Here is a 15,190-nt window from a genome sequence, read left to right on the forward strand (position 1 = left end):
CTCCTCCCCTCTTAGCCACGCCCCCGACCACGCCCCCGCCCCACCCCGACCACGCCCCCCACCCCCCACCTCCCGAAATCGGAGGTCTCAAGGTTGGCAAGCATGCTAACAGCTAGCGGTGTGGTTTGAGTGGTAATACGAGAGAAAGAAGGTGCGAATCTGGTAACAAATGGAGGAAGAATAATTAATTCCCAAGAAAAACAGTATGGGGTCCATCGTCTGACGGTGGTTTGACTTCAAGCGGGAATATGTCTTTACATGTCAACATCTCCGTTCGGTGCCACACCAACTACATGCCGAAGCAACTATTTCCACATCAACACCGTAGGACATATACTATTTGATTATGTGACACTTATTGAAATATCTTGTGTGACATCATGCACAAAAGTGCACTTTATTTGTTTTAAACTATTGTAGTGGCGTTCTGTACAAAAAGTGCACTTTAATTTAGTGTTGTTTTGATATGTCATCTTAGTGACATCATGCACAAAAGTGCACTAATAGCTTGTTTTAAAATGTCTCTGACAATCTTGCACTTTCTGTTTTGGAAATGACATGAATGTTTGTGCCACTGCTTAATAACTGTTTAATTAATAAATACACTTTTGGTCAATTGACTTAGTTGTGATTTCCCTCTCTGCATGAAAGTTTAAAATGAGCATATATTAATGCAGTATGAAGAAGAATGTTTTAATGTAGACACATAGAATCATCATACTGCTGTGATTATATGCATCAAGTGTTCAATCAAGGCTAAGGCAAAATATGGAGATATATATCGTGTATGGCGATATGGCCTTAAAATATTGAGATATTAAAAAAAGGCCCTAGTGTCAAGATAGATTCACCTCCCGTCTTTCCCATTTAAAAGTTTCTGTGGCAGTCAGTGTGTACGAGTGTGCGTGAGACTGTTGGAATCAGTTGCACTTTTGACCAATCCAAAAAACCCTTTCAGGTGGAGTGGCAGAGGAACGAGGACGTCATCGACCCGCAGACCGACCCCAATTTTTTCATCACCGCCGACCATAATCTCGTCATCAAGAAGGCGCGGCTGGCCGACACGGGCAACTACACTTGTGTGGCCAAGAATATTGTCGCACGCCGCAAAAGCAACTCTGCCACGGTCCTAATCTACGGTAGGTGGAGAGTTTTTAAACATTTAAATTCTAATGCATCTGTTTAATGTCCCGTTGTTTGCATTTTCCAAATGTTTGTAAAGTATAGTTCAACAGGAATAATAATAAATTGCAGTATTACCGTATTTTTCGGACCATAAGTCGCAGTTTTTTTCATTGTTTGGCCGGGGGTGCGACTTATACTCAGGAGTGACTTATGTGTGAAATTATTAACACATTACCGTAAAATATCAAATAATATTATTTAGCTAAATCACGTAAGAGACTAGACTTACAAGATTTCATGGGATTTAGCGATTAGGAGTGACAGATTGTTTGGTAAACATATAGCATGTTCTATATGTTATAGTTATTTGAATGACTCTTACCATAATATGTTACGTTAACATACCAGGCACGTTCTCAGTTGGTTATTTATGCCTCATATAACGTACACTTATTCAGCCTGTTGTTCACTGTTTTTTATTTATTTTAAATTGCCTTTTAAATGTCTATTCTTGGTTTTGGGTTTTATCAAATATATATCCCCAAAAAGTGCAACTTATACTCCAGTGCGACTTATATATGTTTTTTTCCTTCTTTATTATGCATTTTCGGCCGGTGCAACTTATACTCCGGAGCGACTTATACTCCGAAAAATACGGTACATAGATTTGACACACTGGCCACTTTCCTAATGATACACTTATGGGCACTCTAATGTATTAAAACTGTACATTTGTATCCAAACACTAATATTACCGTATTTTTCGGAGTATAAGTCGCACCAGCCGAAAATGCATCATAAAGAAGGAAAAAAAACATATATAAGTCGCACTGGAGTATAAGTCGCATTTTTGGGGGAAATTTATTTGATAAAACCCAACACCAAGAATAGACATTTGAAAGGCAATTTAAAATAAATAAAGAATAGTAAACAACAGGCTGAATAAGTGTACGTTATATGAGGCATAAATCAGTGTTTTTCAACCACTGTGCCGCGGCACACTAGTGTGCCGCGGCACAGTGGTTGAAAAAAATTATCTAATTTCACCTATTTGGGTTAAAAAGATTTTTTGCAAACCAGTAATTATAGTCTGCAAATGATGTGTTGTTGTTGAGTGTCGGTGCTGTCTAGAGCTTGGCAGAGTAACCGTGTAATACTCTTCCATATCAGTAGGTGGCAGCCGGTAGCTAACTGCCTTGTAGATGTCGGAAACAGCGGGAGGCAGCGTGCAGGTAAAAAAGTGTTTAATGCTTAAACCAAAAATAAACAAAAGGTGAGTGCCCCTAAGAAAAAACATTGAAGTTTAGGGAAGGCTATGCAGAACAAAACTGAACTGGCTACAAAGTAAACAAAAACAGAATGCTGGACAACAGCAAAGACTTACTGTGGAGCAAAGACGGCTTCCAAAATGTACATCCGAACATGACATGACAATCAACCATGTCCCCACAAAGAAGGATAAAAACAACTGAAATATTCTTGATTGCTAAAACAAAGTAGATGCGGGAAATATTGCTCAAAGGAAGATGTGAAACTGCTACAGGAAAATACCAAAAAAAGAGAAAAAAACACCAAAATAGGAGCGCAAGACAAGAACTAAAACACTACACACAGGAAAACAGCAAAAAACTCTAAATAAATCACGGCGTGATGTGACAGGTCGTGACAGTACACCTACTTTGAGACAAGAGCTATAGTGATGCATGCTTGGTTATGGTTTTGCGAGAACCACTTTTTATTGTCAATATCGGCTGCTGAGTTTAATTGTTTTATGTTTTCTGCTCGCGGTGTGCCTCGGGATTTTTTCAAAGAAAAAAATGTGCCTTGGCTCAGAAAAGGTTGAAAAACACTGGCATAAATAACCAGCCTGGTATGTTAACGTAACATATTATGGTAAGAGTCATTCAAATAACTATAACATATAGAACATGCTATACGTTTACCAAACAATCTGTCACTCCTAATCGCTAAATCCCATGAAATCTTATACGTCTAGTCTCTTACGTGAATGAGATAAATAATATTATTTAATATTTTACTGTAATGTGTTAATAATTTCACACATAAGTCGCTCCTGAGTATAAGTCGCACCAACGGCCAATCTATGAAAAAAAACTGCGACTTATAGTCCGAAAAATACGGTAGATCTGGTTACAACATGAGGTAAAGCTGTCTAATCTGATGACGTGTACCAGAGTTAAGTTTAAATAACTTTATTCCACTGCAGTGTTTCTTACAGAACCGCAATTTGTTTGCATTGTACGTCTAAGTGAGGTCATCGTATATTTTTGCATTAATGGCCCAACATATTTAGTTTTTAGTATAAACAATGCATCATTTTTCTTGTTATATTTTGCTCTGTTTTTACATTTTTGTTGCTTTTTATTTTATTTCTACAATCTTCCACAGGCCAATAAAAAAAGCAAGCCACATTCCGCCAATGGGTTCTCTTGGATCACCCCTATTTGATATATCAGGAAGGCAAAGTGCTAGCAAACAATGGCAGATTGTCTTCTTAGCATACTTGCCAACCCTCCCGGGTTTTCCGGGAGACTCCCGAAATTCAGCGCCTCTCCCGAAAACCTCCCGGGACAAATTTTCTCCCGAAAATATCCCGAAATTCAGGCGGAGCCGGAAGCCACGCCCCCTCCAGCTCCATGCGGACCTGAGTGACGTCAGGTGCGCAACACCACGTAAATCGTTGGCCAACCAAAAAGTAACCCCAGTACGCTATAGCCAACATTCACCAGGAGATGGCAACAGACAAACATAGATCACTATTACATTCCTCCCCTTTTAGACATGTATAGAAGTTACTCAAAATAAATAAACAACCCAACCAAAAAATGCAGCAGCTCGATTAAAAAACTGTACTAAAGCCACATTCTTTTCTTTTTTTTTTTAGTACTGAACTCTTAACCCTCATTTGTAAAAAAATAACATGCTTATTATACAAACAGTATTTGTACACCTTTAACACAGATTTTTATACTGTCTTCAGAGATTCAGTTTTTTTGGTGGTACTCGAAAGGGTGTTCAGCATGGTTAGAAAAATAGTGACAGAGAATAGAACAAGGATGGACAAGTCAACCCTTAATTCAACAATGAGTAGATGAGTGTTGTGTGTGTATATGTGTAAATAAATGAACACTGAAATTCAAGTATTTATTTTATTTATATATATATATATATATATATATATATATATATATATATATATATATATATATATCTAGAATTCACTGAAAGTCAAGTATTTCTTATATATATATATATATATATATATATATATATATATATATATATATATATATACATATATATATATATATATATATATATATATATATATATATATATATATATATATGAAATACTTGAGTTGGTGAATTCTAGCTGTAAATATACTCCTCCCCTCTTAGCCCCGCCCCAACCACGCCCCCGCCCCACCCCGACCACGGCCCCCACCCCCCATCCCCAACCTCCCGAAATCGGAGGTCTCAAGGTTGGCAAGTATGCTTCTTAGCAATATTGTTCATCATGATTACTGCTTTTCAAAGGCTGGGCTGCATGCTTGTGGAGTTGTTCTGCGTGCTTCCTCTCATACCTTTTCACCTCGAGGGTAATGCTCGTGGAGGTGCCCTGCATGTCTGACTAATACTCGCAATGAATACCGTGCCTTTTGTGCCCGCTTGTATTTGATTATTTGCATGATGCAATAAACACTTCCTGTATTTTACTTTTACTTGGAGATTTACACTTATATTCTTCACTTGGACTGTACGGGGATTTAGTATGTAACCATTGCATCTAGAACGGTCTGAATACTCGATAAGTATAGCTACAAAGTTGCTAAGTTGGCATCTTTGATCCCTCCTGCAACATCTTCTTATTCTCTGGCAGACCAGGTTCGAACGAACTGTGTAAAGAAGTGTGTCAGCCTGTCACAAATTCATACAAATCTATGGAAAACACTGCACATCGTCAGTAACACAGTAACAAACATATTATTATATACAGTTGTCCCTCACCACAGCGCACTTCAAAGATCTATGTAATATGGCCTAAATTAAGCATTTTCATGCATAAAAAGGGCTAAATCATACTTGCCAACCTTGAGACCTCCGATTTCGGGAGGTGGGGGGCGTTGTTCGGGGGCGTGGCTAAGAGGGGAGGAGTATATTTACAGCTAGAATTCACCAAGTCAAGTATTTCATATATACATATATATATATATATATATATATATATATATAAGAAATACTTGAACACTGAAATTCAAGTATTTCTTTTATATATATATATACAATAAAATAAATATATATTTATAGCTAGAATTCACTGAAAGTCAAGTATTTCATATATATATATATATATATATATATATATATATATATATATATATATATATATATATATATGTGAGTAAATAAATGAACACTGAAATTCAAGTATTTCTTTTATATATATATATATATATATATATATATATATATATATATATATACAATAAAATAAATATATATTTATTGCTATAATTCACTGAAAGTCAAATATTTCTTATATATATATATATATATATATGAAATACCTGACTTTCAGTAAATTCTAGCTATAAATATATATTTATTTTATTGTATATGTATATATATATATATATATATATATATATATATATATTTTTTTTTTTTTTTTTTTTTTTTTTTTTAATATATATTTAAAAGAAATACTTGAATTTCAGTGTTCATTTATTTACACATATACTTGTTGAGTTAAGGGTTGAATTTTCCATCCTTGTTCTATTCTCTGTCACTATTTTTCTAACCATGCTGAACACCCTCTCTGATGATGCATTGCTGTGTGGCACGCACAAAAGTGCTTTCATCAAATGCACTAGGTGGCAGTATTGTCCTGTTTAAGAGTGTCACAACATTGCTGTTTACGGCAGACGAACTGCTTTACGGTAGACCAAAACGTGACTGCTATTGTTGTGTGTTGTTACCGCGCTGGGAGGACGTTAATGAAACTGCCTAACAATAAACCCACATAAGGAACCAAGAACTCGCCCTCCATCATTCTACAGTTATAACGTCATTGGGCAGGCACACCGTTTATATTTTGGGAAAGCATGGACCTGAGTCCGCCTGAATTTCGGGAGATTTTCGGGAGATCATTTCTCCCGGGAGGTTTTCGGGAGAGGCGCTGAATTTCGGGAGTCTCCCGGAAAATTCGGGAGGGTTGGCAAGTATGGGCTAAATAAACTAAAAATACAACAACTATTATTGGCTAGTATTGGCCGCTTGATGAGACCAAACCAATCCAGGCCACTGATTGGCTCAGCTAGGAAACATTAGGTATAAATGTGACAATGTGGGTGTTATTTCATGTCTAAAGAGCTCTCATAATATTAAAAATCGAATTTAGAAGGTCGACAAAGACACGTTTTTTTGTACTCGCTATGAAATTATTTGATATATAACAATTGTCCAGTGCAGTGTTTTTCAACCACTGTGGTTGAAATATTTTTTGCACACCAGTAATTATAGTCTGCAAATTATGTGTTGTTGTCGAGTGTCGGTGCTGTCTAGAGCTCGGGAGACTAACCGTGTAATACTCTTCCATATCAGTAGGTGGCAGCCGGTAGTTAATTGCTTTGTAGATGTCGGAAACAGCGGGAGGCAGCGTGCAGGTAAAAAAAGTGTCTAATGCTTAAACCAAAAATAAACAAAAGGTGAGTGCCCCTAAGAAAATGCATTGAAGCTTAGGGAAGGCTATGCAGAACGAAACTAAAACTGAACTGGCTACAAAGTAAACAAAAACAGAATGCTGGACGACAGCAAAGACCTACTGTGGAGCAAAGACGGCGTCCATGACATGACAATCAACAATGTACCCACAAAGAAGGATAAAAACAAATGAAATATACTTGAATGCTAAAACAAAGTAGATGCGTTAAATATCACTCAAGGGAAGACATGAAACTGCGACAGGAAAATACCAAAAAAAGAGAAAAAGCCAGCAAAATAGGACAAGAACTAAAATACTACACACAGGAAAACAGCAAACAACTCAAAATGAGTCACGGCGTGATGTGACAGGTGGTAACAGTACACCTACTTTGAGACAAGAGCTATATTGATGCATGGTCGGTTATGGTTTAAAGTCATATCCAACAATTGCGACGACTCTTTACTGTCAACTCGTTTTTTAATGATGTCTGCTGGTGGTGTGCCTTCGGATTTTTTCAACGCAAAAAATATGCCTTGGCTCAAAAAAGGTTGAAAAACACTGCTCTGGTATACTACCACAGTCAGGCCGGGAACTAATTAACAGCAATAAACATTGGATTACTGTACAAACATCTGACAGTTTTAATCTCAAATTTGAATGCCGCTTAAGTGTTGCATCTCATTAGATCGTGCAAGTGTACCTTATGTTGTGTCCTGTGAGTATATACAAACCCCGTTTCCATATGAGTTGGGAAATTGTGTTAGATGTAAATATAAACGGAATACAATGATTTGCAAATCATTTTCAACCCATATTCAGTTGAATATGCTACAAAGACAACATATTTGATGTTCAAACTGATAAATTTTTTTAAATTTTTTGCAAATAATCATTAACTTTAGAATTTGATGCCAGCAATACGTGACAAAGAAGTTGGGAAAGGTGGCAATAAATACTGATAAAGTTGAGGAATGCTCATCAAACACTTATTTGGAACATCCCACAGGTGTGCAGGCTAATTGGGAACAGGTGGGTGCCATAGTTGGGTAAAAAAACAGCTTCCCAAAAAATGCTCAGTCTTTCACAAGAAAGGATGGGGCGAGGTACACCCCTTTGTCCACACCTGCGTGAGCAAATAGTCAAACAGTTTAAGAACAACGTTTCTCAAAGTGCAATTGCAAGAAATTTAGGGATTTCAACATCTATGGTCCATAATATCATCAAAAGGTTTAGAGAATCTGGAGAACTCACTCCACGTATTGAATGACCGTGACCTTCGATCCCTCAGATGGCACTGTATCAAAAACCGACATCAATCTCTAAAGGACATCACCACATGGGCTCAGGAACACTTCAGAAAACCACTGTCACTAAATACAGTTTGTCGCTACATCTGTAAGTGCAAGTTAAAGCTCTACTATGCGAAGCGAAAGCCATTTATCAACAACATCCAGAAACGCCGCCGGCTTCTCTGGGCCCGAGATCATCTAAGATGGACTCATGCAAAGTGGAAAAGTGTTCTGTGGTCTGACGAGTCCACATTTCAAATTGTTTTTGGAAATATTCGACATCGTGTCATCCGGACCAACGGGGAAGCGAACCATCCAGACTGTTATCGACGTAAAGTTGAAAAGCCAGCATCTGTGATGGTATGGGGGTGCATTACTGCCCAAGGCATGGGTAACTTACACATCTGTGAAGGTACCATTAATGCTGAAAGGTACATACAGGTTTTGGAACAACATATGCTGCCATCTTAGCTCCGTCTTTTTCATGGACGCCCCTGCTTATTTCAGCAAGACAATGCCAAGCCACATTCAGCACGTGTTACAACAGCGTGGCTTTGTAAAAAAGGAGTGCAGGTACTTTCCTGGCTCGCCTGCAGTCCAGACCTGTCTCCCATCGAAAATGTGTGGCGCATTATGAAGCGTAAAATACGACAGCGGAGACCCCGGACTGTTGAACGACTGAAGCTCTACATAAAACAAGAATGGGAAAGAATTCCACTTTCAAAGCTTCAACAATTAGTTTCCTCAGTTCCCAATCGTTTATTGAGTGTTGTTAAAAGAAAAGGTGATGTAACACAGTGGTGAACATGCCCTTTCCCAACTACTTTGGCACGTGTTGCAGCCATGAAATTCTAAGTTAATTATTATTTGCAACAAAAAGATAAAGTTTATGAGTTTGAACATCAAATATATTGTCTTTGTAGTGCATATGGGTTGAAAAGGATTTGCAAATAATTGTATTTCGTTTATATTTACATCTAACACAATTTCCCAACTCATATGGAAACGGGGTTTGTATAATGTTAGCACCTTCTTGAACCTTTTGAAGGTATTTTGTTCATGTCAACGTGATCTATTATTGCAGTTATTAACAATATACATAGGATGTGATGGATTTAACATGGCACACCTGCATGTAAAGAAACACAACGTTGAATATAATTGTCAAAGCTGGCAACAAACGCGAGAGAACATGGTGCAAAAGGAAGTTGTTAAATACACCATGTCCTGCAAATACAGTAGGCCCTCGCCTTTAAGTTGTAACCTTTGTTCTGCTTTAGAAATATTTCAAAATGATCTGACTTCTTCAACATGAGCCAATCACCATGAGTTTATTTCTGTAAATGCATGCAAGAAGCCGCAGGTTCCTTGTTTGTAGTCTCTCCCCTTGTGAGATCGTGGCATCCGAGGGAATTCTCCACTCAAAAATTGAATATGTTATGCTGTTCTCATTTTCAGGTTGTTGAGACTTGAATATCAATGACCATTTAACACTGCTGCTCCGCTGTCTTTTTGTGCCAGCAAGCTAAGTACATTTAAAGGCTGTTGGATGAACTTGAGTACACATTAAAAATGACAACAATAGAATCCTTGCAATGGACATTTATAAATCAAAATGTATAGTAGTTGATTGCAGCCAGAAAACTATACATTTTGAGCTAAACAAATGGTGAAAAAGTTAGGAGTACATTAAGAATACCGTATTTTTCGGAGTATAAGTCACTCCGGAGTATAAGTCGCACCGGCCGAAAATGCATAATAAAGAAGGAAAAAATCATATATAAGTCGCACTGGAGTATAAGTCACATTTTTTGGGGAAATGTATTTGATAAAACCCAACACCAAGAATAGACATTTGAAAGGCAATTTAAAATAAATAAAGAATAGTGAACAACAGGCTGAATAAGTGTACGTTATATGAGGCATAAATAACCAACTGGTATGTTAACGTAACATATTATGGTAAGAGTCATTCAAATAACTATAACATATAGAACATGCTATACGTTTACCAAACAATCTGTCACTCCTAATCGCTAAATCCCATGAAATCTTATACGTCTAGTCCAGGGGTCGGTCACCCAAAATGTTGAAAGAGCCATATTGAACCAAAAATACAAAAACAAATCTGTCTGGAGCCGCAAAAAAATAAAAGCCATATTACATACAGATAGTGTGTCATGAGATATAAATTGAATTAAGAGGACTTAAAGGAAACTAAATGACCTCAAATATACCTACAGATGAGGCATAATGATGCAATATGTACATATAGCTAGCCTAAATAGCATGTTAGCATCGATTAGCTTGTAGTCATGCAGTGACCAAATATGTCTGATTAGCACTCCACACAAGTCAATAACATCAACAAAACTCACCTTTCATGCACAACCTTAAAAAGTTTGGTGGACAAAATGAGACAGAAAAAGAAGTGGCATAAAACACGTCCTAGAAAGTTATACATGTAAACAAACTACGGTGAGTTCAAGGACCGCCAAAATTAGTAGGACAAAAAGGCCGCTCGCCAAATACTCGAATCAGTGAAGCATGTTTAATATAAACAATAACAGTAACAATTAGGGAGGTTTGTGTCATGTTTGTCCTCCCACAGGAACCATATTAAAACAAAAAATATATTTTTTCCCCGTCATCTTTTTCTATTTTTCATACATTTTTGAAAAAGCTCCAGAGAGCCACTAGGGCGGCGCTAAAGACTAGAGCCGCGAGTTGCCGACCCCTGGTCTAGTCTCTTACGTGAATGAGCTAAATAATATTATTTGATATTTTACGGTAATGTGTTAATAATTTCACACATAAGTCGCTCCTGAGTATAAGTCGCACCCCCGGCCAAACTATGAAAAAAACTGCGACTTATAGTCCGAAAAATACGGTAAACTGCCCTAAAATGTTCCAGCAAAAACCGAATCGTACGAAAACCAAAGCAATGTTTCCCATAAAAATCATGTAAATTCAATGAATCCATTCCAGACAACCAAAGGTAATAACAGAAACTGTGATATATAGAGAGAATAGTTACATTTTTAAATAGAAATGAAAAGTTACCTTTTTTTGTATACTTGTGTCGCTGAAGACTGCGATGGGCAGAGAGGGAGGAGGGGAGGATGAGCCACACGAACATATTATATCGAATTTCTGGCACTCGCAACATTCTTTTGTGAATGTTAGATGCATTCTTTTGTTTCCTGGGCTTTATTTACGTGCTGTGTTTATTGAGTGTTGTTAAAAGAAAAGGTGATGTAACACAGTGGTGAACATGCCCTTTCCCAACTACTTTGGCACGTGTCGCAGCCATGAAATTCTAATTAATTATTATTTGCAAAAAAAAATAAAAGTTTATGAGTTTGAACATCAAATATCTTGTCTTTGTAGTGCATTCAATTGAATATGGGTTGAAAAGGATTTGCAAATCATTGTATTCCGTTTATATTTACATCTAACACAATTTCCCAACGGGGTTTGTAGTACTGTCAGGCAAAACATTTTTAAATCAAATTAATCATGAAATCAAATCAATTCTCATAAATAAAAGAAATGCCACACAAAGTGCTTTACAAAGTTAAAAACAATACCCCGGTGACTCATATCCCCCATTATCACATACGTACCCACGGATACAGAAACCAAACACACACATACAAGATACACACATATGCAACGATATGGACCAATGATTGCATGGCTGAGTACAGAGGAGACATGTGAGTAAACACTATCACAGGAGCCATCTGCACCAGGAGGTCATCAGACCATGGCCACCAGGACTCTGACACAAAAGCGTCCCCACAAGCACGGTGGATAACCCCTGAGGCAGATGGCTCATCTGAGGAACGTTGGAAAATAAAAACAATACAACTTGTAAAATAGTAAGAACCATGAGTAGAGATAAAGAATAAAATACAAGTAAGACTTATGAAGATTAATAGGGGGGAAAAAACTATAATAATACAAATAATATATATATATACAGTAAATAAATAATACATAAATATAACTAAATAAAATCTTGCATAACTAATAGGATAAAAAGTTAAAATAATCAATATCAGGTAAAAGCCAACTCAAAAAGGTGGGTCTTAAGCCATACTTGCCAACCCTCCCGGATTATCCGGAAGACTCCCGAAATTCAGCGCCTCTCCCGAAAATCTCCCGAAATTCAGGCGGACTCAGGTCCTCCACAATATAAAAAAGCGTACCTGCCCAATGACGTTATAACTGTAGAATGATGGAGGGCGAGTTCTTGGTTTCTTATGTGGGTTTATTGTTAGGCAGTTTCATTAACGTCCTCCCAGCGCGGCAACAACACACAACAACAGCAGTCACTTTTTTGTATACCGTAAAGCAGTTCGTCTGCCGTAAACAGCAATGTTGTGACACTCTTAAACAGGACAATACTGCCATCTAGTGCATTTGATGAAAGCACTTTTGTGCGTGCCACACAGCAATGCATAATCAGAGAGAGTGTTCAGCATGGTTAGAAAAATAGTGAGAGAATAGAACAAGGATGGACAATTCAACCCTTAACTCAACAATGAGTAGATGAGTGTTATGTGTGTGTATATGTGGAAATAAATGAACACTGAAATTCAAGTATTTCTTTTATATATATATATATATATATATATATATATATATATATATATATATATATATATATATATATATATATATATATATATATATATATCCATCCATCCATCCATTTACTACCGCTTATTCCCTTCGGGGTCGCGGGGATATATATATATATATATATATATATTTATGAAATACTTGACTTGGTGAATTCTAGCTGTAAATATACTCCTCCCCTCTTAACCATGGCCCCAACCACGCCCCCGCCCCACCCTCACCCCCCACCTCCCGAAATTGGAGGTCTCAAGGTTGGCAAGTATGCCAAACACACACATACAAAATACACACATATGCAACGATATGGACCAATGATTGCATGGCTGAGTACAGAGGAGACATGTGAGTAAACACTATCACAGGAGCCATCTGCACCAGGAGGTCATCAGGCCATGGCCACAAAAGCGTCCCCACAAGCACGGCCGATAACCCCTGAGGCAGATGGCTCATCTAAGGAACGTTGGAAAATAAAAATAATAAAACTCGTAAAATAGTAAGAACCATGTGTAGCGATAAAGAATAAAATACAAGTAAGACACATGAAGATTAATAGGAAGAAAAAAAAAAAATATATATATATATATATATATATATATGTGTGTACAGTAAATAAATAATACATAAATATAACTAAATCAAATCTTGTATACCTAATAGGATAAAAAGTAAAATACAAATTACTTCAATAAAATAATCAATATCAGGTAAAAGCCAACTCAAAAAGGTGGGTCTTAAGCCTGCTCTTAAAAACATGAACGTTCTCTGCAGCCCTAATTACACTTAATCACACGTTAATTTTGATTGTAAATAATCACAGTAAATTAAGTAGAAAAAAGATCCCGATATTTTCACACATAGGCATTGTTTAAGTATTTTGCTTTTGCTCCAAATTTAGTAACAGTTTGTTTTGCCTGATCACTGACCACATAACAACCCGCGCTCCCTTACAGGTAACTATCCGCAGATAAGATAAAGGATCATGACATTGGGTGATTAATCTGTTTGTTTACACATGATTCATGTGATCATGTTATTCGTATGTGTTAGTTAACGCTTTAAGTTTGACAGCCCGACTTTTAACACTTTATCAGTAGAAGACTTCAAAGACCAGGTGCCAGTGAAAGTCCGAGCGTTTAGACTCGTGTTGCATTTTCCAACCGTATTTCCTGAGGAATTTTGAAAAGATTGCATTAGCGCTCGCACGTGTATTACTTCCCCACGTGCAACGTGCTTGAAGAGATGACAAACGAATCGCAGGTTGCCTCTTGAACAAGTTTCAATCACAACAGACGCAGCCTTGATCCTTTCTGCCGCTCAACTCCCGTGCATCAACGGAGCAGAAGGAATAAAGTGTGCGTCCACCACGCTCGCTGATCTCGCTAGCTGCAGTGGGTCATAATAACGGCCACTTTTCAAAGGGTTCAACAGGGGGCCAGAAATGCGTTTTATCAAGGCCTGGCTGGTGAGGCAGCATTCTGTGCTAAGAGGTAATCAGGGCTTGTGTTGCCTGGCAATTTACCTCGCTGTGGCGGGCAATCAATCGCAGAGAGAGGGCAAGGAAATGATTCAGTCACGACAAGCACACACAAGCGTAAGGGGGGGGGGGAGAAATTGGGGATGTGAATGTGGGGGGGTGGGTGGGTTGCCCAGAGAAACGGCGACTGCTGTTCAAGTCAATAAATCAGGAATCACTGCATCATGTAAGATGAAGCAAGCACTGTTAGATGCAGATTCGAATCAAATCAGCGTCGTTTGATGTAATTACGTGCCATCAGCGACGGAGCTTCGGTGATGTGCTAACGACTGGTGGAGGTTCAGAACACGGCCACCGGTTCATCAAGAAAAGCTGCAATAACTCCAAGTTGATTGTGCCGCCATTTGGAATCAGAATTGTTCTGGAACTGCAGAGGTACAAACGACAAAGCTGCTCTCTACAATGAACATGCCACTATGAGTGACATGTAATGGTATAAACAATGTGTGATGGACACCATCCTAATTACTTGCACTATGTTATTGATGTTCACAACATTTTTCGATGCTTCCTCGGCCTGTGAGCTTTTGGCTGTGCATTAAAGGCCTACTGAAATGCGATTTTCTTATTTAAACGGGGATAGCAGGTCCATTCTATGTGTCATACTTGATCATTTCGCGATATTGCCATATTTTTGCTGAAAGGATTTAGTAGAGAACATCGACGATAAAGTTCGCAACTTTTGGTCGCTGATAAAAAAAAAGCCTTGCCTGTACCGGAAGTAGCAGACGATATGCGCGTGACGTCACAGGTCGTGGAGCTCCGCACATCTGCACATTGTTCAATCATGGCCACCAGCGGCGAGAGCGATTCGGACCGAGAAAGCGACGATTTCCCCATTAATTTGAGCGAGGATGAAAGA

The 15,190-nt window shown here is 37.9% G+C and overlaps 1 protein-coding gene across 5 annotated transcripts in view; it reads left to right on the top strand.

Moving 5' to 3' along the window:
* unc5a (unc-5 netrin receptor A) overlaps positions 1 to 15,190 on the top strand; it is a 595,272-nt gene that overhangs the window by 390,484 nt on the left and 189,598 nt on the right. For all 5 annotated transcript variants that reach the window (XR_009811458.2, XM_061927514.2, XM_061927515.2 and 2 more), the window contains exon 5: positions 959 to 1,139. Coding sequence is in view for 4 of the 5 variants with exons in the window: in XM_061927514.2 (XP_061783498.2) it covers positions 959 to 1,139 (181 nt within the window). In the remaining variant the exon portion in view is untranslated. The remainder of the gene's footprint in view (positions 1 to 958; positions 1,140 to 15,190) is intronic.

Source organism: Nerophis lumbriciformis, linkage group LG35 (assembly GCF_033978685.3).
Source record: "Nerophis lumbriciformis linkage group LG35, RoL_Nlum_v2.1, whole genome shotgun sequence".
Lineage (NCBI taxonomy): Eukaryota > Metazoa > Chordata > Actinopteri > Syngnathiformes > Syngnathidae > Nerophis > Nerophis lumbriciformis.